The sequence below is a fragment of the Strigops habroptila genome, chromosome 3 (assembly GCF_004027225.2).
Source record: "Strigops habroptila isolate Jane chromosome 3, bStrHab1.2.pri, whole genome shotgun sequence".
Classification (NCBI taxonomy): Eukaryota; Metazoa; Chordata; class Aves; order Psittaciformes; family Psittacidae; genus Strigops; species Strigops habroptila.
In genome coordinates, this window is record NC_044279.2 from 32,453,539 (window position 1) to 32,477,752 (window position 24,214).

Sequence of the window (24,214 nt, forward strand, 5' to 3'; positions counted from 1 at the left end):
AGTTTGGTTACTGAGCTCCTTAAACCTCCCAGCTCGATGCCTCTTAAATATTTAGCCACTGCTATCAGCAGAATCATTTCCACAAAGCCTAATTTCTTGCTCTATAACTGCATGCTAATTACTTTATTGTTTTGGTGAGCTACCCTGACTCTGAGCTGGCTGTTTCAGGACATTGGGTGTCAGACTAGCAGTACCCTGTATTATATTTCCAACTGAATGTGTTCCTGTTTAGGGTTAGTCATGAAAGAGTATTTATTTTTGGAAGACATACCACATGTTCCCAATCCTTTGTTTGCACAGCTGTAAGAGAAAATAACTTAATGGAAAGAATAGTCTTTCAAACAAGAAAGAATCATCTGCCAAGACAGCCTTTGTGATACAGCAGTGTCTGTAGCTTCTTTTTGGGTATGCTTGGGCATCTGAAATTAAAATCAATGTTTTTCTTATTATGTGGCATAGATTAGGTTTGGGGTTGATAGTACCAGCAGATCTGCTCTGTGTGAGTGCACAGAGAATGAAATTTATTGACAGCTTGGAAAGCCATTCTGGCATTACTAATTGTCATCAGTTTTCTCACGAAGAACAAGACTTTCACACGGAAGGCAGCTGTATAGATCTCTTATTAACTATAAATAATATCTTATGAAGTATAGTTTGTTATAAAAATAACTCAATTTCACTTCAAATACATAACTTTTCAGAAAGTGAAGAATATGGGGTTTAGTAGCATGTATTCTTCAAATAAAGTCTACAGGTATGAAATAAAACTAATTTAAACACATTCCAATCAAATAACTGAACTTAAAAGAATGACTGCTACTAAATGTAAGCCAGTTGGAAAGAGGTGAAACCACTGATCCTTTGTGATTGTAATTTACTCATATGCAAGTAAAGAAAAGATTATACCCCAGAGAAGAGCTAGTCTGGAACAGCTAGTCTGGAAACTTCAACCCAGACAGGCCTTTAAGCACCAAAAAGATCCTGATAATAATGTCTCCACCTAGGAAGGAGCAAGACGAAAACATTAGACCTGCATTTTGGAAGGATAACCGAAGACATTCTTTTCTTAACTCTTTGCGTTTATTCATTTACTTTGTGAAGTGAAAGCAATTAGGTTAATATATCACCCTAGCTAATGAGGATTTGAGGGGTGGGAGGTGTTTAAAATTGTTTAGGTGATTAAACAAAACTATGTTATGTGTGGCTTCATATATAAGGATCAAAACCATCAAGGATATTTTACATTTAATACTGTTTCATTTGTTTGTTTGTTTGTTTTCAACAGAGGAAGAAGATCAAGTAACCTAATGGCCTTGATTAATTCTGTTTTGGAGCTGTAGATCTCTTTCTTTGATTTATCTGTTTATAAAGTAAGATACATATTCTTGCTTTTTCAACGCCTAACTAGTTTCTTAGCTCTGAGAGTACTCCTATACAACGAACTGAACATATGAAATAAACTACAATAAAGAAATATTCTACACCAGCAAAAGAGACTGTGGCTGTCGAAACCAGTATGTCAGTCCAACAGTTTCTGTTTCCAGAAAAATTCAAATGTGAAATGATTTTACTTCACTTCAGATTTTTGTGTTACATATGACTTGAATAGTTTACATTTAACTGGAAAACAATTTGTTCTATGATCGGCCCTTAAAACAGGTCATGATCTGTTCCTTTAGGCTTTTTTTAGTCATAACTATTAGATTATTTTTTACATAAAAATGTAATTTACATATTTATAATGTTATTAATACATATTAATAATACATAATTAATGTATTAATACATAAAGCCTTATGTAAATCAACAGGAAGGAAAGCAGTTATTTTGTCTAGTCTAAATAGCATATATTCAAAGTTTTCTTTGTTCATGGCACCAGAGGTTGTACTCATGTTTATAACAGTATCTTCACTTCCTGGGTAAGTGTTAAGATTTGGAAAAGCACAATCTTTGCTCAGTAGGGAAACTGCTTTGTATTGTCAGTTCTCTGCCTTTTTGATCTTCTGGGGCATTTAAAACAATACGGCATAAATCTGTCCGTGTCTTCCCCTACTTCTCTCCCCAAAGCCAGAACAGAACCATATACTTCAGTACCATAATTTTATTATTTTTGGACCGAGAGACAGAGGGCTGGATGTTGTTAAGGAAGCTGCCATCAAAATAAAGTTACTTTCAGAACAGTGGCTTTACTGCAGGCCCCTGATGGTGTTCAGGGATGACTCTGGATATTTAGACTAATTCGCCTGCTAATGATGCTCTCCCCTCATTATTATTTCCATATTTTTGATACAGTGATTGCCACTTCTTCACATGGAACCCTGTCTTGGATATGTCAACACTCATCTTTTGTGAGAAGATGAATGTCTGAAATGCTGGTTTTATTCCAGACAGCACTAATGTGTTCTTTTATGAAATAAGGTGAAAGTAATTTGCCTTGATTAGATGATGGGCTTCAGAGTAGTTTTCATTCATTCCAGGACTCAGTTCATATGCAGTATTTTACCTCATGCCTTCTCATGGCTTCTGAGACAGTACCTCAGAGGTGGGGCTTTTTGCTTGGTTGCCTCTCGGGTGCTGTGCATGATGGTATCACAAAACCAATCTTCTGCTAGCATGACTGCAGCCTGCCAAGATGGGGAGATACTACCACAATGTTCATCTGTTTCCTGAGGACGTGTGTGATGCAGGAGTAGCTCTACTTAGAAACCAGTACCTAGGCAAGGCCCACCAACTTTGGATCTTCTTGCTTATCCCAGTAGATGCGAACAATCTGACTGCATCCAGTTTTCTGAGTCTCATGGTGGCAAATCGTATTAGAACAAATAAACTTTACTAATGACTATTTTTCTGTTCTGATGTGGTGACAGTGCTGTCAGACAAACATTTCAGTAAATGTGTCGATTCACATAAAAAATTGCATGTAAATATTTCCTGATATTTTCCAGTCAGTTACGTATTTTGTTATTATATTAATTTTCTTCACAATCTATTTGAGGTCCAAAAGAATTAAGCGTGTCCAATTGTGTACTTACATTTTTACCTTTCTATATACAGTGAATGTTGTTGTCCAAAGCACGGCTACATGAGGGCAGTGCTGTGAGCTAAGCTAGGGTGTGGGTTTGAAGAGCTCTTCAGTCCTTTGGCAAATGCCTCCTACCCTTTTCTCTCATGCTTTCCACCTGTATTTGCTGTGGGACAGCGTTGTGCATGCAGCCAGGAAATGCAGATTAAGTCGATGTGCCCAAGCACTGTGGTTTAGCTTTACAACTCATTTTCTGTAACCGTACTGTAATCTTCCTTGCTTATGGAGGAGGCACTCTGTGCAGCCCCACTGAGGGGCTGAGCAAAGATTCTCGAGCACTTCCATTTAGTACTTAGGAGAGCACAATATTCTATTAGTTGATTTTTTACTCTGTAAGACCATGATTTGGGACTTACACTTTTTAAAACATCTGTGACAGACAGTACTCTTACAAAATACTCTGAGGGAAGTAAGAGGTGATATCTATAGAAAAGCAGCAATACCTAGGGACTCCAGACATTGTTTCCTGGCTTTACGTTCATGACTGCTCATGAGGTACCACGTTCAGTGCCAGGGATCATGTCCTTTGCAATGTCTCACAGGATTGCTGAGGGAAGTGAAGTACTAGGTACTACGAGATTGGTGTTGTAAAACCTTTTAGACTTCTCAGAGTAATTCTTTGCCTATTAATTCAGCTTATGCAGGCAATTTACAAGTTTAAAAGAGCGCTGCTGCCCTTGTTTACCTTTGATTATTTCCATTAGAGAGGAAATTGATGATAGCCAAGAATTTCTTAGGCCCAAGAAGTTTGGCAGCTTCAGGCATGTTTGCCAATGTCCTTGTTTATAGAGCCAAGCCCAATGGTCTTTTCAAACATCAGTTTATCCAAAATCTTTGTGGTTTTCTTGTCATTAATGATTTTTTGGACAGCATATTTCTTTTCACTTCTGGATACTGTTTTTTCCATTCTTAGGCCTCTTAGTTAACAGTCTCAGAAAACCTGCTTAATCCCTACTACCTGTGCTTTGGGCAGCTTCTATTATTTCACTATTCGAACTCCAAGGAATGGTTTAATCCTTCTTTCCATTTATTCCAAAAGTAGAGCAGCATCCATGCCTATCAATGTGCCATAACCTCTCAACTCTGCCATAGCAATAGGTAGAGATTTCTAGTAGGAATGTTCATGAAAGCCTTTAAAATTGAATTATTCAGTGGAAGATCACTGAACTTACAAAACCATTCACTGTCAATACCAATTAACTAATGAAAAGACTGGGTATTTTACGCTGGTTCTTAGGGAATTTTAGGATCTTTATTCAATCCAGACAAATGCTGGCCAACCTGTGAGAAAGCAACACCATAGAGAAAGCTCATAAGACTAATCACTGGTAGTAATAACAGCAGGATTCATCTCCCATGGCCTGGCCCAAAGCATGGGATATACACAAGTTATGAAGAAGCAGCGTGGGATTAACCTAGACTTCTTAGCACTGGTGTATGGGCATATTTGAGGTAAGGTGTGAAATGCTGACAGTGCAATTCCGTGTCCTGGATTCCAGAATGATATATCTGGGCAGCTGATATATCACTGATATATTGGCAGCTATAATACAACTGAGATGTTCTTGTAAAGTAGCATGCACAGATTCAGTACTTACAAGTTTTACAACAGCATCTTTTGATAGGACTCGATCAAAGACCAACTGGTATCACTGAGCAAGAACTCAAAATTCATGATTACAATTCAAAAAGAAATTAGATAAAATGTTCTGACAAAAGCAGTTGCCAGGATTCACTGAAGATAGAACTTGATGTATCGATCAATTAAAACCAGAGCATGCCGGCACAAATCCAGTAGATTTCTTTGTTCCCTCACGCTTTTGCTTTACTTGGCTGGGTGGTAGAACATAAGCATCTACACTCGCTATGCTCTGACCCGAACATTAACAGGAGTAATAATGTTTCTGAAGAAGAAATAGGTAAGCAGAACTATTATTTTGGTATAACAACCAAGCACAATTGTCTTTTTTGGACATAACTATGGGAACACTATGACCAGACTTACACTCAGATGAAACTCCAGAAAGGTCCTCAGAGCTCATCTACACCATCCTCTTAGGGTTCATGCTAGATTCAACTTGGCCTAGATTATTCCAGGATATTTAGTCTACACTGAAGAATCTTTGATGTTGAAGAACTCACATGGCCTCACCTGCCTTCCCAGGCAATCCCTTATACTGATCTCGTTGCTAGAAAGCTTTTCCTATGTCCAGCCCCAAACTTCTGTGCTGCAGTTTTCTTTCTTGTCCTCCATACTTAAACTAATCTTACCATAAGGTTGGAGGGGAGGTGGAGGAAATAAATGAGGTGATTTCAAGAGTTGGAAAAGCACTTTGTGTGGGTGCAGCTTTTTCTGGCAAAGCTGAGTTTTTGCAGGTACCGTTTTTGTATTTCTGTGAGACTAGAATGTTCACTTCCAGCTGAAAACTGCACAAATTGGCACAACTGTCCTCGCGAACCACTGCCAGAAGAAATCTTACCTAAGCACACATTCAGGTAGTGTCAAGGGCTTGTATTTTTGGCTTCACACAAACATTAATATGTATTTAATTTAAGTTCTGAGCTAATGTCCCATAAAAAGTGAGAGGGTCAGATCCCTTTTGCATAAGTCCTTTCATTGGACCAATGGCTCAGGGACTGTACTGATCAGTATTTCAAGTAAAAATGTGTTAAGAAGCTAAATATTGATAAAATGATAAAATGTGCATGACACCATATCATGGGGAAGATACGCTGGCCAGAGACACTGAGGCAGAACAAATTGGCTTCATGTATAAAATTCTCCAGAGGATATTCCTGGCCAGCCCCAGATCCATCAGGATTTGAGAGAACTGGAGTTGTCCTTCCTGCTGTGAATGCCAAGTTTCCCTCTTCTCTTCAGTTCTGGCTGAAGGGATTTCTAGACAGCACTGATGACGGGTGTGTAGTTACACATTGTAAGGACTTAGCAGAAAGGCTATTTTAACTCATGAGTCTCATTACTGCAGTTCAGTGGCTGGCAGAAGCCTTTGTATCTGTGTCCACATCTGCTTGTTCTATATAATGGCACACAGAGTTTCAGAGCAAATGTTTATATTTCAAAGCAAGATGCTTGTATTTCTCCTTCACTCTGTCCATTATATGTGGGCAGAAACATTCCTCCTTCTGTGGGTTTCAGGAGCACTTTGTATGTGGATATCTTTGTGTCCAGATAGAGAATAAAGAATGCCCTAAGGAATGTAGAGTGATGCCCATTACACTGATAGCAAGGACATATATTTGCCCTTCTCACACTAGTCTGAGCTGAACCATTAAAATATAATGATGCACATATACAGCAGTCTTGCCGTAGCTGCTAAGATATGTTCAGGTTTTCAAGTCTTCAGATTATGGTCTCACCTTGTGACTTTTGTGTGCTGCATTAGTCCACATTTTTCTGCTCTTATTTTAAATGCTGGGAGATGTTTCTAAAGACATTAATGTTTTTGAGAGCTCACCGACTTTGGTTATTCAACTGGGCCAACCTTTGGGTTATGACTCAAATGTTTCTGAAGCGATGTTGATGGAAAGATTCATGGACTTGCTTTTGTCTCCTCCCTAGAGTATGTGCTATCACCACAGTAGAGATCTGGAAACTGGCAGCTCAACATCTGGAACAAAGTCCCTACCAAATTCTGCAACAGCGTATTTAAACCAGAGAATTCAGATGCATAGAGGCCATGAGAGGATTCTGTTGATTTGTAAAGAGCACTGGTCTTGCGCTCTGTTTCTAAGTGTTTTCACACATCTTCAGCTGGTATAAATGAGCATCATCAGTGAAAAAAGGGTTCTTAAAAATTCTTGAGAATTTGGCCACATATCAATTAAGTATTTAAGCCAAAACAAAACAAAACAAACCAGGCATATTAGTTATGTTTGTCCTGGCATTGCATCTAATGGGTGTTCAGCTATGCTAAGAGTACCATAGATTGGATTATTTTAGAGTATTTTCTTTTAGTGTTATAGTATTTTTTGGTAAGTTGAAGCTATCCTTTCCAGACAACACTGGCATTTAGGTACCACTGCTATCCATGACCCTTTCTGCAGTGCAAGATAGTCTTAGCTAAGACACCTCTCTATTTTAAGGATCTAAAAATAACACAAGGATATTATCTGACTTCTTCTTAAGAGCCAAAAGTATTTGTTAAGAAACTAAAACCAGTACCTTGCAGCGATTGTAGAGCTTCTGTAACTTATTTCCAGCAGCTTTATTAGGACGAATTTGTGTCTTATTCAGTGCTTGATCTGATGGCCAGTTTTCCCAGCATGCTTGATGATGGCATCATGGAGTAGCATGCTTCACAAGGTCATTTTTATTTTATGCACTATTTTCAGGAGCCCAATTCAGTTCACGGGTTGTTCATTTTTAACAGGTATTGGGGAAATGGGTGAGGAGTAACCGGGGCATCAATACACATTGAACTTGCAAATGTTTTATAAAGTTATGTGAAAATCATTCCTGTTAGAGCCTGAATGTTACAGCATCATTGCCTGTGTCAGATCTATTTTTGAAGAATTCCCTGGTACTGTTATTTGTTATTGCCTGGCAAGTACAGTCAGCATGAGCAAGAGTTATCTGTGCTGGTGGACCCAGTTCTGGTAGTTCATTGAAAGATAAACGTAACTACTGCTAGAGCATGAATAGATTTTCTGGAACACCAATTAATACATACTAGCAAAGGGATGCTTTACATCACTGTAGCTTGGTCAGGATCTTTTCCTAGCATTAGCTTGTCATCCTGGTGAAATTTGGCCGCCTTGCTACCTGCTGATTGTAACTGAAGTGTGAGACACAAGCATTCTGTTTCTGAACTACTAAATAAGTACAATAAAGTGGCTTCTCCACAAACCAGTAATAAAATTAAAAATAAATAAATAGAAAAAACCCTACCACACAAAATGCTAAAATGTTTTAATGTTTTATTTTTATTTTTAGTCTTGGAACTGAACCAGATGATTATTCCCACTTATGGAACTGTGCCAGATCAGCAAAACCTTCATACTCCTGAATGGGTGGGTACTTCTTTAACTATGACTATCTGTAATTTTTTCTCATACAGATATGCAACAGTCAGTAGCTGTTCCAGAAAACTAGCATTCCTTTGCATTAGCAGCACATGGCGTTCATCTGCGTGACTGAATCTGAGTTGCTGTATTTTTGTTTCCCTAAAGGTACCTGAAGCCATTGACTCAGATCTGAAAGTACAGTTTGACACAGACACTGGACTCAATTAAAAGTGACCAATATGTGTTCACTATAAACTGATACACAAACACACACGCCCCTCCTCCCTAGATGTAATTTTATACTTGCATGTATAGGATTTCTCTGTGTGTATACAAGGATAAATAGCTATGAACACACCCTATATATATATATAAATACACATACACTGTAGATTAATACACACACAGGAATTAGTTGGCTAACCTGTGAGTTCAAGATTCATATTTACAGAAAGCTTGGAGACACCAAGAAATTCTTTACTTCAGCCAGAGACCGAAAGGGGCAAGAACAAAAAAGACCTGGAGGTGTCCATTCCCTTTGTCCAAAGTTCAAGCTCCCCAGCTCACCTAATGTTTTCTGCAGCTAACAAGCCTCTGGCTCTAGCTCGAGATGTCCTGTCTCAGATCTCACTTATCTCAGAGGATGGCCAGTTGACCCCAACAAGCCCTTTCATGGCTTTGCCAAACTGATGCCCAACTGGCATGCTTTTTTCCCCTAGAATGGTACCGGTGTGGCCTGCAGTTGCACAAGGAGATAGCTGTAATCCTGGATTAAAAAAGGTATATACTTGTGCTAAAGCTAATGGAGCAACTCCATATAAATCAAAAAAGCCTGTTCTGTGTTTTGTTACTCCAGTGGTGGAGGTTAGTGTTGCTGGCTTTTGGTGTGTATCAGTTGTCTTTTCTAGTCAAGCTGCCTCTACAGGTGCATCAGTGTTACAGGAGAACAAGGTGTAAAGAAACAGGTTCAACAGTGTCAAGAATATCTCATTGGACCAATTAATTTGAACACTTAAGAGCTTCATGACTGTTTTAACATAGAGAAATCGTTCAGGAAAGTACTGTAATGGTGCCACCAAGTAACGAGAGATGGAGCTGGTTCCCAGTCAGCCCTGTCCAAGGCATTGACATTTAAACCATCAGCTATTTACAAGTAGTTGAAACTGCCTCTGCATCTCTATTGCTGTGTACTAGATCCTGCTAGGATCCTACTAGATGCTCCTGGAATGACAGCAGTAGCCTGCTACTGCTGGTACTGGTTATCCCTTTAGCTTGCACAGAGGAGATCCACTGTGACTGTGGAGGTCCAGGTCATGCTGACTTCTCTGCCTATAAGAAAATACATTCTTTTCTTTATATGACTGGGAGAACATATAATACAATGAAGAATGAGCTAAAAGACACAAATCAAGCATTCAAATTCAGCCTGCCCTGTCTTTTATGTAGATATTATGATTGGAGCTGTGTAGGTAATTTATTTCTCAGCCTGGCCGCCAAACTGAAAGCTATTTTGATTCATATAGAACTGAACTCATAAAAGAAAGAGACAAAGGATTTCCATGGTGGTAGTGCATTTTGAAAGCAGTGTAAATGAAGGGATTCAGTCTTTATTGCACTGAGGTGCCCCAGAGTCTTGGGGAGCTTCTCTAGCAGCTTAGCTGGCAAACTAATTGTCATACTTATGTGTCAAGGAGGTTTCTTCCTGCTTCTGCTATAGGAAACAAATATCCAAAGCACTAGGAAATTAATTTCTTTCTGGGAGCCGGATACCCTCACCTCCCCTACCGCAGCGTTTTGCGGCAGGGTGTTTTTCATTTGAAGCTGCTTTGGTGTCTGGAAAAAAATTAACCATTTTTTGGGACATGAGGTGGAACCAAGAGCTTCCATTTCCCAACTGACTGCCATGACCAGGATGTTATAAAAATCCTTCTTAGACTTTCCTTGTAGTTCATTTAATAATTTTTTTTATGTATTTCTATGAAGTGAAATAGCATCAAAGCAGCTGGAATGTCAGATACCTTGTGGTTAGAACAGTCTCCTCCAAGCAGTCTTGGTAGAATTTATTTTTATTTCTACTGAAAATCGACTGTCAAAATCAATTTTTATTTTTGGTTACTCATGTTTACCAGCAGTTGTAATTTCTGCTCCGTTTTAGCAGCATCTGTTCTGCACTGTTCCTTCCGTGTCAAGTCCTCCTTGTTGGCCACTGGGCGGTTCAGTGCTTTGGAGAGGCCAAAAGATAAAACTGAGAATAAAATTGAGATCTACTGATCCTGTCTGTGAAACGGATGAGTGCTAGTTGTAGCTAGAAATGGAAACTGAATACAAAGCCTAACCTTACGTGATGATTGAATAAAAGGGAAGTACCATGCCTGTTGTCTAAACTTAGATCATGCTTTGCAGCTGGAAGTAATCTGGAAATTTGATTTGATTTTGTAAGTCGCCCTGGAGTAGCCAAAACTGAGAAAGTTGTTGGCTAATAAAACCGCTCCCATTCTTATGGTGCTGTCTCTAAGCAGAGGATCATATGCTAAGTTTGCTGCAAGATCCCTGCCTCATTTAGCACTTGAGTGGGATATTAATCTCCAAAAGGCCCAAATTCTGTGAGGATGTTGTTTGTAGTACTTCAACAAGGTGGAAATGTGGCAGGATATTGCAGGGAAGGAATGAAAGGCTCTTATGACTAGCGAAACTGAGTTTGGTCCTAAATAATTGGATTTTATCCCTGCTCTTGTTCTAAGGTTTCTGTGCCAGTCTTGCAAAATCACATCCATCTTTCTATTTCCCGCATGTCAGAGGGGAACATCTGCAGCCCTGTTTGCATTAGTTCGAAATAGTCACATGCAAACATGAAAATGAGAGAGAATTGCTGATCTCTCTTGGAAAGATGTCACTGTCTAGGTGTCTCAAGCTGGAACTCCAAATTTAGCAAACAGTCAACAGGTTTCGGCATTGCTCTCTAGATGCCCTACAACATGATCAATGTTAAAATGAGGGTTATACTGTTACTTTCTCTCCTGGGAGATCTTGTAAAATTAAATTTCTCAACATTTATAGAACATTGAGATTCTATGAGGAGAGTACCACCGGCATAGTCAGAAGGAAATCCCTATTTTAGGGGTTCAGGTTATTTAGATGATCTGTAGCAAAAAAAAAAAAAAAAAAAAAAAAGGAAGAAAAGACGTTGAATAAAGAAGATAATGAGGAATATTCCAGAACTACTACAAGGAGTATAGAAGTATGGCTTGTGGTTGTGCAATTAAGTCATGTATCATAAACAGCACATACAAGGAAGACAAAACTGCATAGACAGCATTAATACAAGTCTTTTCCAGCAGTCAGATGTTTCATTTTACAGTCTTAATCTGCTTTATAGGTAGTTTGAATTTGGATCTAACAGTAAGATTTTTTTTGAGAGTCAGTATCTCCAGAGGGGAGGATAACTTCTTCAAATTGTCTATTACTGCTGCCCCTCAAATAGTACAATTTCTGCAGTGAGAAGGCTTCAGGGAAGTCTGAAAGAGGGAATTTCCCAGGTCTCGCATCCCAAGAAAGAAGGGAGGTGCTAAAAAGCAGGTTTTCAGCAGAGGACTGTCTTCACCTTTCTTTAAAAGGCCTTTGGTCTCTCTCTAATCGGTAGTGACTGGAATTCATCTGCAGCCAGCAGCAACCTGATGCTCAGACAGGAAGTCAAGTGGGTGTCTGGTCCAAACTTAGCTCAGGGGACAAGGCATCCCGATGCCTGGCCGGTTACCAACCGCTTTCTGCTGACAGAAATGTATGACTGTAATGATGCCGCGTATTTTTCTACTTCGCCTTTAGTCTCAGTTTATTTCAGTTTGTTACCTCGCAAGTATTTCTTTGCATGTTGAGGAAATGAGAAAAAAGAAACAACCCAACCCCACCTTCTTTTGATTAAGTGCTTGCTAATAACCTCGTTGTTGCTTTTAGAACTAAACCAGTCCTCTGTTGGTATTAGCAAACATGAGTCACAAGGAAAAATGTTAAAGGCACAGCAGTTTTATGGCCCTAGGGAGACAGACCAACATTAGTGTGTGATATGCAAATAAACTTGTGTCATCCAGAAGTATCTTCTATATTATATATATCTTACACCTTCCAGAAGTAAATACTTGTGTTGATCTTAACGTCAGAAAGTTGTCTCTATTGGTCACTCAGAACATAAAGTAATAAAAGATCTTGTTATATAGCTGAGATAGCAAGAACAGCTTTATATTTCTGTACCATTTTCTTCAGATGATCTTCAAGCACTTTACAAATAATGATGTTTCATGATACCCTGGTAATATAATTTGTTTCCTTTTTATTTACTTGATTTGACATTTCCTGAGGCCTGTAGAGAAAAATAAGTATGCTCCTAAACAGACACTCTGAAATTTTCACCTACGTAAAACCCACAACTGAAGTATAACCTGCAGGTCCCCAGCAGGAGGACTTTTTGCAGGTGCCTGTCAGCAGAGACATTACACAGGCTCGGCTCCACTTTCTTGTACCCCAGTACTGATTTATTCCCTGGCATGCTGCAGCAAGCTGTTTTGAAGCGTATCTGAAAATTATGTGAGGTCGCAGACAAGTAGTTTATCCCTCCAGTAATGATTACATTTGCTGCTATTGACAGTCACACCAAAATAAAGCACTTCATTCCTCCTTCCAGTTAGATAAGTCATTCCTGCAGAGTCTCTTATTTAAAAAAATCAGCTTACAATACTGTGCTTGTTCAGGCTGTAGTAAACAATAAATAACTGTAATTCCTATGCACATACTTTTCTTCTTGCTTGCCTCTGTGCTGCCTTCCCACCATTGTTCCTACTGAATGTTTAACAGTATGATGGCCAGAGCAGTGTGCAAAAGTGAACACAGGTTTCTTTGCAATGCCACCATTTTTCCCCCCCTGTCATGGAGCATCGCTGTTGCTGAAGGGAGCTCTCCACTAGCATGGTCTTCTTTCATCTGCTGCTGCAGGCATCACATGTAGCCATGACTACAGGAACAGTCTCAAGAGTAAGACATGGCAACTCCCCCTAGATACCAGCAAGCCTGGTTATTCATGCAGAGGAGCACATGGTACTCTCCCTCCTGAGGAGCTTTGAGTCAAGGGGCTGAGGGTGGGTTTCATGATGTGGTCACTTGAAACCAAACCAGTTACCTCAGCCTTTATAGCACTGTGTGAAGGGGCAAGCATGTCTTCATGTCCCACTTGTCCCTTCTCCAAGTGCCATTCTGATGCAGAAGCTGGGAGAGCGGATGCTGTTTACCATCAACTGCTTGTGCTGGATTAGCAAAAAGCACAGGAAGCTCCTTATTCCTTTGCCAAGGTGGCCACGGAGAGCCACAGTCGGGGATGATGAAGAGGTGGTGTGTAAATGTGATTGCATCAGTGCAGCACTTCCCAACTCCGGCAGGATCCCACCACCTGTGTGTATGTCTGTTGGTAGTAAGGACCCAAGCAGTGGGTCTGTAGGACAAGGCATTCGGTGCTGAGGAGGTGGTGTCTGCATTATACACATTTCTGGGCTTTTTGTTACTGCTGGCTACCTCCAGTCTCATTCCTTGGAGTGAAGAGCCACTGATGCTTACCTGGTCTGACCCCGCTCTGAACTAAAACACAGAGGTACTCCCACATGAATGTGGCCTCTAGGCTAGACCACATAGATGTAACCTAAGTGTTCCAAAGAACTTTATCCATGGCCAGGTCCTCCTTTCCTTCAGAATCCTTCTGTTAATAAAGCAACTAATAGTCCCCTGTCTCTCAGTGGTAGGCAAGAGGTTGATTGTACAGCTCTTGGAGAGTTCAAAAGCACTGTGGAGTATGTGCTAAATATAATTAGTATTTTACAGCTAAATGTATTACTTTTTTTTTATTTATTAATGATGTTAATCAGTATTAACCTGCTGTCCACTAGGGTATTATTATAACATCAGAATGCACAACCAATTGCTTCCATCAGTACTTAAAATGTGATTATGTGGAGGCTAAGAAAATTAAATAGTGCGGTAAATAGACCCCATGTTTGTTTCTTCCAAAAAAAGAGGTATCAATGGGCCTGTTCATTATTTTGGGTTATGATTTGCTACTGATACTTAAGAAAAAATATGTATTTGAATTTCAGCCCCATTAACTTACGTGTGTGCACACAAGCTTGTGTGCATTTGTATGATAATAACATTTGTAATACTGTCAAATAATATTACATATTTAAAAAAACCCAAACATTGTCTGAAAGGAATTATTAACTTCAGAATACAGCACATCTTTTTGGCTTCCAGCCCTGTTTTTCCCCTGATAATTATGTTGAATAATATATGATTTTTCATTACAAATTGTGCAGTAGGGATTACAAGATACACCGCACATATAAGTTAACGCGGCTGTTGGAACCTTAACTATTATATTCCCTTTTGCATTTTACTTCTTACTTTTAATTGAGCAACATTTAATGTTACATTAAAATTGATTTGTGCGGGTCTTAATCTTTATCTTGTAAGTATTCAGACTTAATGAATCAATTTTTTATTATTTTATTGATACATAAAGTGTCCATGGATAGGTCAATTGAACAATGCCCTTGTGATTAAAAGAAATAGAGACCACATTTAAGAAGTTAGCTTCCTAAGTACAAACTTCTGTGTATCTGGATTCATGCAGTTCAATATTGATTAATCTTTCAGCTATATTCCATTATACATATGCACAGTTTTATATATTTTTTTTATATATATATACACACATAAAGATGTGTGTATATTGTAACATGTGCATACTCATGTGAATGAAATCATGTATGTAAGTAAATTCATGAGTCTGAATACTGATCAACAGGCAGCCTTTCTGTCTGGTTATTGGCAAAGCAGTTAAACCAGTTATAGCTCTTACATACTGGTTTTATAAGCTTAAAGAAGGCTATGTTTAAAGGAAAAAATGTTTAGACAGTGATGTAATCACAAATGGTCAAAATTTGTGAGATCAAAAATTGATCTGATGTTTCCTGTGAACAGATCATACAGGAAAAGATGATCAGAGGGCTGAAGCACCTCTTCTATGAAGACGGGCTAAGAGAGCTGGGCTTGTTCAGCTCGGAGAAGAGAAAGCTCCGGGGACACCTTAGGGCAGCCTTCCAGTACCTAAAGGGGGCCTACAAGAAATCTGGAGAGGGACTTTTTATAAGGACATGTAGTGATAGGACAAGGACAACTGACAAAGGGTAGATTTAGGTTAGATATTAGGAAGAAATTCTTTACTGTGAGGGTAGTGAGGCACTAGAGCAGGTTGACCAGAGAAGCTGTGAATGCCCCATCCCTGGAAGTGTTCAAGGCCAGATTGGACGGGGCTTTGAGCAACCTGGTCTAATGGAAGGTGTCTAATGGGAGTGGGTTGGAACTACATGATCTTTAAGGTCCTTTCCAACCCAAACCATTCTATGATTCTGTGATTCTATGAAAAAGAGCTAAAAACTGCAGGAAAAAAAACTCTTCGAAGCTATTACTACTCCTATGCTTTCGAGTGCTTGAATTTCGCAACTAAACTCAGTCTCTTTAAATGGAAGTTTTTGTAATGATGTTTCTAAGATTCAAAAGATGAAGAAAAAATTAAAAAACCTTCTGCTTTACTTAGTGGCAGCACTTCCCCTCATTATTCATTGTCACAAGGTTTGGGCTCTGTGTTTCTGTCATTGCAGCATGGAGTAATTTTAGCCCAGACCAAAGACTGTTGGTGTCCCAGGGGGCAGCAGGAGCTGCAGGGCTGGGCTCTGTGCCTGACTGGGCTCAGCTCCCTGCACCCTTTCTTCTGCTGCTGTCCCAGCACTCCGAAGCTGCCTCTCAACAGGGCTGTTGGCTGTTATCAAGGCTTTCTGCACAATGGCAATCTAGTCTACATGAAATTGTCATGATTGTGTTTTAAACAAGACTGGAAATGGTTGCAGCAGGGCTTACACCCATGGCTAGTCCTCAGTGGGAAGAAATCTTGTCAGGGTCAAGGGATTGCTTGATGGGACTATGCCAACTCTAGCTCTCAAGAAGTTAGAAATTCACATCTGTGACCTGTGTTGGGTGATAGACGTACTCAGTGTCATTGTGGTCTGGTGGTGCCATCTGAAAGCTGAGACCATTTTTTCCTTAAAACATTACTCACAGTGTGCAGTTGTATGTTGATTTGGTGAGTGCCTTGGTAGTTTCTGAGTCCTAGGCGAGGTTGTGAAATGTATGTGTATATTGGCCCTATGTCAGCATATACATATATATATGCATGTATGTGTGTCAGCAGCTGCTTGCTGTCAGATTTGTCACAGATCTCTAGGCACAGGTGGGATTCAAAGAAAACTGTTCTAACCAAGAATCTGCTCAGACTGTTTGAAGCAACTAAGTTAACAGGACCTCTTTGCAGCAGGTCCTAGCCTTGCACATACAACACAAAAAATAGTGAGTTTAAACTCCCCCGAGTTTATTTAAAATATGGAAATTTTGTCATAAATATGGGGAGACACATATTGGTTGACTGTTTTGACTCGGCCCATAAACAGTAACAAAATAGCCTTCAGGGAGAAGTTTGGAATAAAACTCTTGAGAAAGTTTGTTTTGGAAACACTGACACATGTGGTTCCTAAAACACTATATGCTTCCTGGAACCGGGGTGCTCCTGTCTGAAGGCTGGCATTCTTCTTGATTATAGCACAGTTGAAGAACAATCATTTCAGTCTGCACATAAGGGGTTTCTGACACCATAACCACATTTCCATGTGCCTTTCTGTGGATCAGACATCCCAGAGTTCTTGGGAACTGGCATCCCTCATGAAGTTTGCACTGACAGGGAAATTCCAGGGATACAACAACTGGGAATCTTTTCCATGCCCCCAAAGGCACAGCATGTTCAAAAGATTACTCTAGGTCATTTTGCCTGGCTTGATCCTGCCTTGGGACACCCTGCATGCCCAGCCATCTGGAAGCTAAGGATCCTCTGCAGTTCTGTATGGGAGTCTTGCCAGTTTTGGAGATCTTACCACCTATAATGCAATGCAATCACTTCAGACATTTGATACCTATCAACTTCAGTGTCAGTGCCCTCATTAACACCATAGATGGATTTGGCCAAGTACCGGAGAGTTCAGAGCTCATTATATAACATGACAATTCTGATGACCTGAAAGGAGGGGTTGTTACATGTGATAGTGCCCTCAGAGTACTCTAAGAACCTACAAAATCATTACTTGAGCATTCAGGTTCCCCTGTCATCAATGTGTCTGTATCATTTCAATGTGAAATAGCACATTAAGATGTTATTAGTGGATATGACAATCTATCTTACTTTCCTCTCTGGACTAGATAATGGCTTATGGATACATTAATCCTTTTGATTTTGGCATCTGTTATAACATGATGGATGTGTGGCACACAACAATGCTTTTTGCTTGCTGAGATGTTGTGAATAAAAGGAGAAATAAACCCACATAGATTGTGTCCATTTTGAGAGTTCATCTCCAGGCCTGGCCATGTTTTTTGTTCTCTGGGCAGTGGTGGGTTTGGGCATTAATAATTTCAGAGATGCTAAAACTTCTGGCAGGTAAGGGAACAGATGGGAATGTGCTAATTCTGAGACTGCGATCAGGCAACAACATATCTTGTAGACTATCTAACACTGTATCTACGATGGCATACAAATTACTTGACAAATGCATTATTTGGTAAAGGTGCTGCGTCCCAATGCTCCTCCCGTTGCCAAAAACTAATATACCATTTTTAAAGACCAAAATTAGGTCAAAGTTCTGTTGATTTTTATGACATGTTGTGCAGAGACCAGCCAAGCTCCTGGATATATTTTTTTCCCTCCATTCTACTCCATGCTACTTTTGTTGACATTGTTGACATGTTGACATGGTTTAGTGGTGGAGTTGGCAGTCCTGGCATAATGGTTGGACTTGATGGTCTTAAAGGTCTTTTCCAACCTAGCTGATTCTGTGATTTCGGGCTTCTTGTTATATGAGTTCAATATGTGTTGAACTTCTCTGTTCACTGGAATACCGTGTAACAAGAAGCAAGTAAGGAACTGGTAACTAAAAGTCTTCACATTAAGCTATGTTGCTTGCCTTCCAGGTGGATTTTGATGGTAAACCTGACTCCTTGTTCTTCAGCGACGGGCAACGAAGAATTGACTTTGTTTTGGTGTATGAAGATGAAAGAAAAAAAATGACTCATAAGAGGAGTGATCGTAAAAAGCAAAAGGTAGTTATTTTCTGTATAAATCTAAATAATCTGTTGGGTGTTAGAGCAGAAAGGACAGTGTCCTCACCCAGAATAGTGATTGCATTGCCATGTCCTCGGAGTACTCTTGAGAGCTGGGAGACTGAAGCCCATCAAACTGAGCAGGGAAGAGGGCTGAGCTCAAGCCAGTAGGTTGCTGTGTAAACAGGCAGAGCACTTCACATTGTGTCTGTCAGTGAGTGCTATGTGACCTCAGAGCATCCTCCTGGGAGGGAACCCTTCAGGAGATGTGAGCAGCAAAATGCTGTTATCAGGTTCCTAGTTAGAATTGGACACCAAGATATTCAGTCTAGGGCAACTTTCTGTACCCACAGTCATTGAATTATACCCCTAATCAACTTTGGCATTAAAATCAGGGTATTCAGAGGAACCCACGAAAGGAGGCAGCTGACCAGATGCTCCAGATCACAATTATGAACATAGCTGCTGAAATTCTTCCCAATAAAGTACCGAAGTTATTTATGGGAATTAATTGTACGCCACTTTGCCACCAGAATTTCTCCCTGTACCACTCCTTCCCTTGAAACTTCAACAGTTTGCCCTTCCTAGGAACCTTGCAAAAGATTTCTGTCTCAAGCCAGTGACAACTTGGTGCTCCTTAGCAACCACGAACAACAATCGTAGATTATTTTTAACTATTATTTTTTAATTACTTCAGTGGTTCTACTAGTGGACTACATTCATTATGTCACCCAGGGCCACAAAAACAAGCTCAGCCATGCAACTGAGCTGTTTTAATTTTAAACTGCCTGAGAAATATCCATCCATGGGATTGTAATCCCCTTGGCATCTGCACTGTCCCATCTACCTGCTTCCTTCTCTGATATAGCAACTCTCAACGTGCAGCAGCAGCCTCTGGTAGGGGCGATGAGGACAATGGTATCACTGAAAGCAACTCATATACAAATAGTCATTTGCAGTTTGGAAAGAGAAGAGTAGGAATAAAAAGGCCTGTAGCTAAGTTGGTTGATATTCATTACACAATGTTGTCATTGGCAGTAACGGGACAGCCATAAGGAATGTCATTAGTAGGGTTTAAGAGAGCCCAGCAGTGAGTGGATGTTGTATTTTCCCTGATCACAAGATCAGCAATAAAAAATAATTGAAAGAGGTAATTAGAAACAAAAAGCTGCCCCTTTGGAAACAATTGGTTTTATCAATTAGCATTTGACATTTATGTTTGTAATATTTGGCCATTGCACAAATGTACTTAAAAATATAATGAGTGACTTTTCCAAACAGTGATGGAAATTAAATATGAGCAATGGAGTAGTATTTTTAGTGCAGCAGTAATGTTAGGACATTAACCAGAATGAAACCATGAATAACTAGACCTGGAGATTGTGGGTAATGCACTAGATGCTTGCAAAAAAACCAGTTTACTTCCAAAGGTCTCAGTCCTACAAAGATCTGCAGCCACACTGATTCTGTGGTGTGCTGAGGAAGCAGTCTGCTTACATGCAAAAATGTGAGAATGAGAGTATATGCAAGAACGAGAGTGTATTAGACTAATGATGGGATAAGGTGAAGACTGAGTGGCTGGAGAGCAGCTCCGTGAAAGAGGCCCTCATGGTTTTGGTGGACATCAAGTGGCCAACAAAAGCTGTATGGACAGAAGTACAGCCAGAAGATTGAGACACGTGATTGGGGTGATGTGGACATCAGAAGGAAGCTAAAAATAGTGATGATAGCAGTTCTTACAGCCAAAATTTCCATTAACAAGGACAATCTGAGGCCATAGGAGTACTGTGGAAGGCATATGCAAGAATTTTGATACTGGGAATGAATACGGTGCTGAAAGGGACTGAAGAAAGGGTTTTATTCAACGAGTCTGTCACATAAGCTGAAATGAGTCACCCAGTTGTAACCAAACTCCTGTGATTCAACTCAGAAGTACTGGCTCCCTCTCTCTGATGTCTCACATACAAGTGCCGTCAGTTTAGAAATGCATTTCTCTTATCTATTGTTGGAGGAACAGTCTTTTAAAATGTGAATAGATGTAAGCTTTCTAACTTTTTAGGATGGGATAGGTGCAGGTCAGCTCCAAGCACAAACCTTTAGTCATCTCAAAGACAGAGGGGTCCTTCATCTCACTTGATATCACTTGCTGTGCAATTGGAGGAAGCTATATGTGCTGCAGATCTTCACTCCCTAAGCAAATGCTGTACAGACACTGGCAGCACTGATAATATTTTTCTTCCTGTATGTCCTCCTTAGCGGGATGCGGGACATTGCTTTGGGACCTACCACACTAGTAATGAAAGGAGAGAAACTGAGAAGTACCAAAGAAATAAATGTGAATAGATTATTTAAAAAGAAGAAACAACACATATACCTTATGTCTGAGATGGAAAGGAAGAGAACATTTATGGTACAATTTTGCATACTTGGAATTCCACAGACATAATTAATATTTTGGCCTACCACAGTTCCCAGGGTGGTGTGGGGATAATGCTGCCCAAGATACATACAGATTTTATCAGTGTTCGCATAAACCCGATTTGATAGCTTGTCTTTACTGACACTGTTATTTATTTGGTTGTATTTTTTTCTGGGATGAATGAATTCTACCCTGGTAACCAAATACAACCAAAATGAGGCGTATTGCCGTTTACTATCAATTGGCTTCAAATTCTGCATATATCACTGTCTCTCTCTGATCAATGATGAACTGAAAATGCCAAATTTTATAAGCAGTATCTTTAATAGGTGCTTTAAGCCTAAACCGGTTCTTTGCTCATGCTGCTCTTTCTTTGACTCCTCTGTCAGTTTTATAGAGCTTTAAATAGAGCTCTATTATTCAGAGCTTTATGGTCCACAGAATTTGGAAATTCCAGTTTATTAATAATAGCAGATCCAGATCTATTCTCATAGGGTGAAATCCTTACCTCATTGAGGTCAGCAGCAAGGTCTCCACTGGCCATATGCAACGTTGCAGGTCGGTGAAATGTAGGGACCAGCAGTTTAGTCACTGGGACAAATTCTTTCTGACGCACACTGCACCCCACCTGGTTGCATGACGTGGAAGTCGGGGCAGAACTTGAATTGTTAGTGGACAGCTACAGATACACATTTCTGGTGTGAAAAGTTCTGTGTGCTGCAGTGGGTGGTTCTGTGTGATACTGAGAGTGGAAGAGTTCCCAGATCCTTACTGAATTTAGTCAGAAGGGTTTGAAAATCAGACCTCAGCCAAGGTATCCAGCGTACTGGATTCAGAGAAACAGGGCACAGATCCATCTATTCTTCTGCAGCAAGAGAAGAATCAGGTCCTGGGACCATCATTACATTTGATTTGAATGGCTTTCAAAAGAAGTGCATGAGTGTAACTGTGAAAATGACCCGGCGTTAATTTATATTAATTAGCAGTATTCTTGGGTAAACATCTCAGAGTATAGAAGGAAATAACTTTACTAAGAGCATGCAGGTGATTTGAATAAAAGGATCAAAAATATGGAATTTTGAAGCTTTTACAGATGTACAGTGGTGCTTCCCTCTTTTTCATGTTTCTGAAATGTTTTAAAGGAGGTGAAATCAAACTAAAGAAATGGCATCCTCATGGAAGTTTCTAATATAATTTACAGATCCAAAGTTAGTAGATAAGGTTCACGTATACAACTTAATTTGAACTCCAAGCCTTTTTAAGTTGGTATACAAATAATTCTGCAAGCACTAGCAAAAGAGAACTGTCAGTCAGAAGCATATTTCAGAAACTGCATTGCAAGCAATTAAAATTCCTGCTCAATGCATGGTTTTTAAACCTACAATTTATTTACCCTATTTGTCAGGGTAGGTTACCATCAGAATAGAAATTAAATACCACCAGTCTTCCCAGGAATGCTCCAAAATGACAGTCCTATCTGTTGGGGTCTGCAAGGAGCTCACTGTTGAAAGTTAAAGGGTCAGCACCAGAAAGGTGAATTCAAAATAAATCGATGCAGAAAGTCATTCTAGTCCCTCTGCTTCCTCCCAACAGAAACAACCAGAAACACCATCAGTAATTTAAGTAGGAATGTGGGCAAAACCCTCATTTCCAGCCATGAAGTAATTTGTGCTTCACAGAAATAGACACATTTTAATTTTTGTTTCAAATTAAATGAAAACTATAATTCACAGAAAATATTACACACTTTTTTTCCTTTTTTTTTTTTTTAGGTATTGTTTTACAACGAACTTCAACAGGGTTAAAATTTGTCTTCATAAGCAAACAATGAACATTTCCTGCTTCTAGACTTGTTTAGTTTAGATAACCAACAAAAAAAAAGATTGGATAACTTTTCAAAACCTAATTGTACTTTTCCCACTGTTTAGCATGTGTCATGCCCACAGTGAGAGAACAATACTTGGATTTACAGAGAAGAAGGGTACCTCGGTGCTGTTTTTTGTGGTGATTTGAGGCAGTAGAGGATGACAGGCTCTACGTGCCTGTAGTATGCTCAGTCAACCTCCCCAGGAAGTCTGATAACAAAAAAGAAAAGGGACCTTTAGCACTGGGTGGAGGGCAACCACACCTGCCCTTGTGTCTACTGGACGAATTGGTTTTGAAGCAGGAACTCACTGAAATAAAATCTCTGTTCCTGAAGTAACCCGAAATCCAAATTTTACTTCTTTGCCTATTGGGTGAAAGGAAGGATGACAGAAGGATGAGAAGACAAATGGAAGGAGGGAGTTACTCTGAAGTTACTGCACACATTCATAGGACCAGAAATGGCCTTTCCAAACAGGGTGACTAGAAGCCACTGTTGAGAGCAGAGCTAGACTGCGGTATTGCCAGTTCTGTGTGGTCATGAATCAGGTTTCAGAAAATCACGAGGCTGCTTAAAATCAGAGGGTATCTCAGAAAATATGGATTTTGAGTACTTTGTGTTTACTTTTTTGGTATCCGCTTTTATAGCATGTTCTGCTTCACATTTTTGTTATCTTCAAACATAAGAAGCTTACAGAAGCAGAGCTTCTCAATCAGTTAATTTCCTGATGCTGACAGCTGGGACTTTCAGGAGAGTTTCCAAAGACCACCAAAGGAACCATGAGAGTTGGTAGCTAATATTAATACAGTGATCCTCTCCACTCCCTTTAGTTGATATCCATGGGGGAGGCTTTGGGCCCCATGCTCTTTGTCTTATTGACTGTAGTTTATCTATCGCCTGTCAGGTAAGGCAGAGGTGGATATTCAAGCACTCCTTTCTTGTTAGGAGTTTTCCTCTGAAGTCACACAGATATTGTAGGGACCTTTTCTCTTTGCACAAAAGAAACTAAACAGAGATATGAGCTGGCATTCTGCCACTGTAACCAAAGCAAGTGCTCCCTACCTTTTAAGAAACACAGAGAAAAGAACTGCTAGTGGTCTGCTACCAATCTCCGAATTCACAGTTTTGTTAGTCTCTCAGGTTGGAAAGGCACCAGACGATGAAAGCACTGTGGTGAAAAAGCAGCTCGCAACAGCTAACCCTCCTACATGCCTGTAATACTTGGAATTTACTTACACTATGCTTTCACTTCCTTAAGATTGTATATGATTATGCATCCTGTAGTGTCTTTGTCTACCGGCTAGCCATTCAGTCATCAAAATCTGTCAGGTTTAGATCAGCAGCATTACCATGATCACATTATCATTACAGCTTAACCTTGCTGGTAGCTGAGCAAAATGCCAGATACTGAAATAAAGTTGGGACAGTCTCCACCTTCCAGCCTAATAAGCTATGATAATAATGACTTTTTTGCCTCAGTCTTCACCAGCAAATGCTCTGACCACACAACCCAAGTCTTGAAAAGCAAATGCAGGGACTGTGAGAACGAAGACCTTAGGCCCACTGTAGGAGAGGATCAGGTTCGAGA

At 39.8% G+C, this 24,214-nt stretch overlaps 1 protein-coding gene across 2 annotated transcripts in view; it reads left to right on the plus strand.

Moving 5' to 3' along the window:
* Positions 1-24,214, plus strand: part of ANO6 (anoctamin 6) — an 81,655-nt gene that overhangs the window by 18,364 nt on the left and 39,077 nt on the right. For both annotated transcript variants that reach the window (XM_030479861.1, XM_030479862.1), the window contains exons 2-3: positions 8,037-8,113; positions 18,215-18,343. In XM_030479861.1, coding sequence (XP_030335721.1) covers positions 8,037-8,113; positions 18,215-18,343 — 206 coding nt within the window. The remainder of the gene's footprint in view (positions 1-8,036; positions 8,114-18,214; positions 18,344-24,214) is intronic.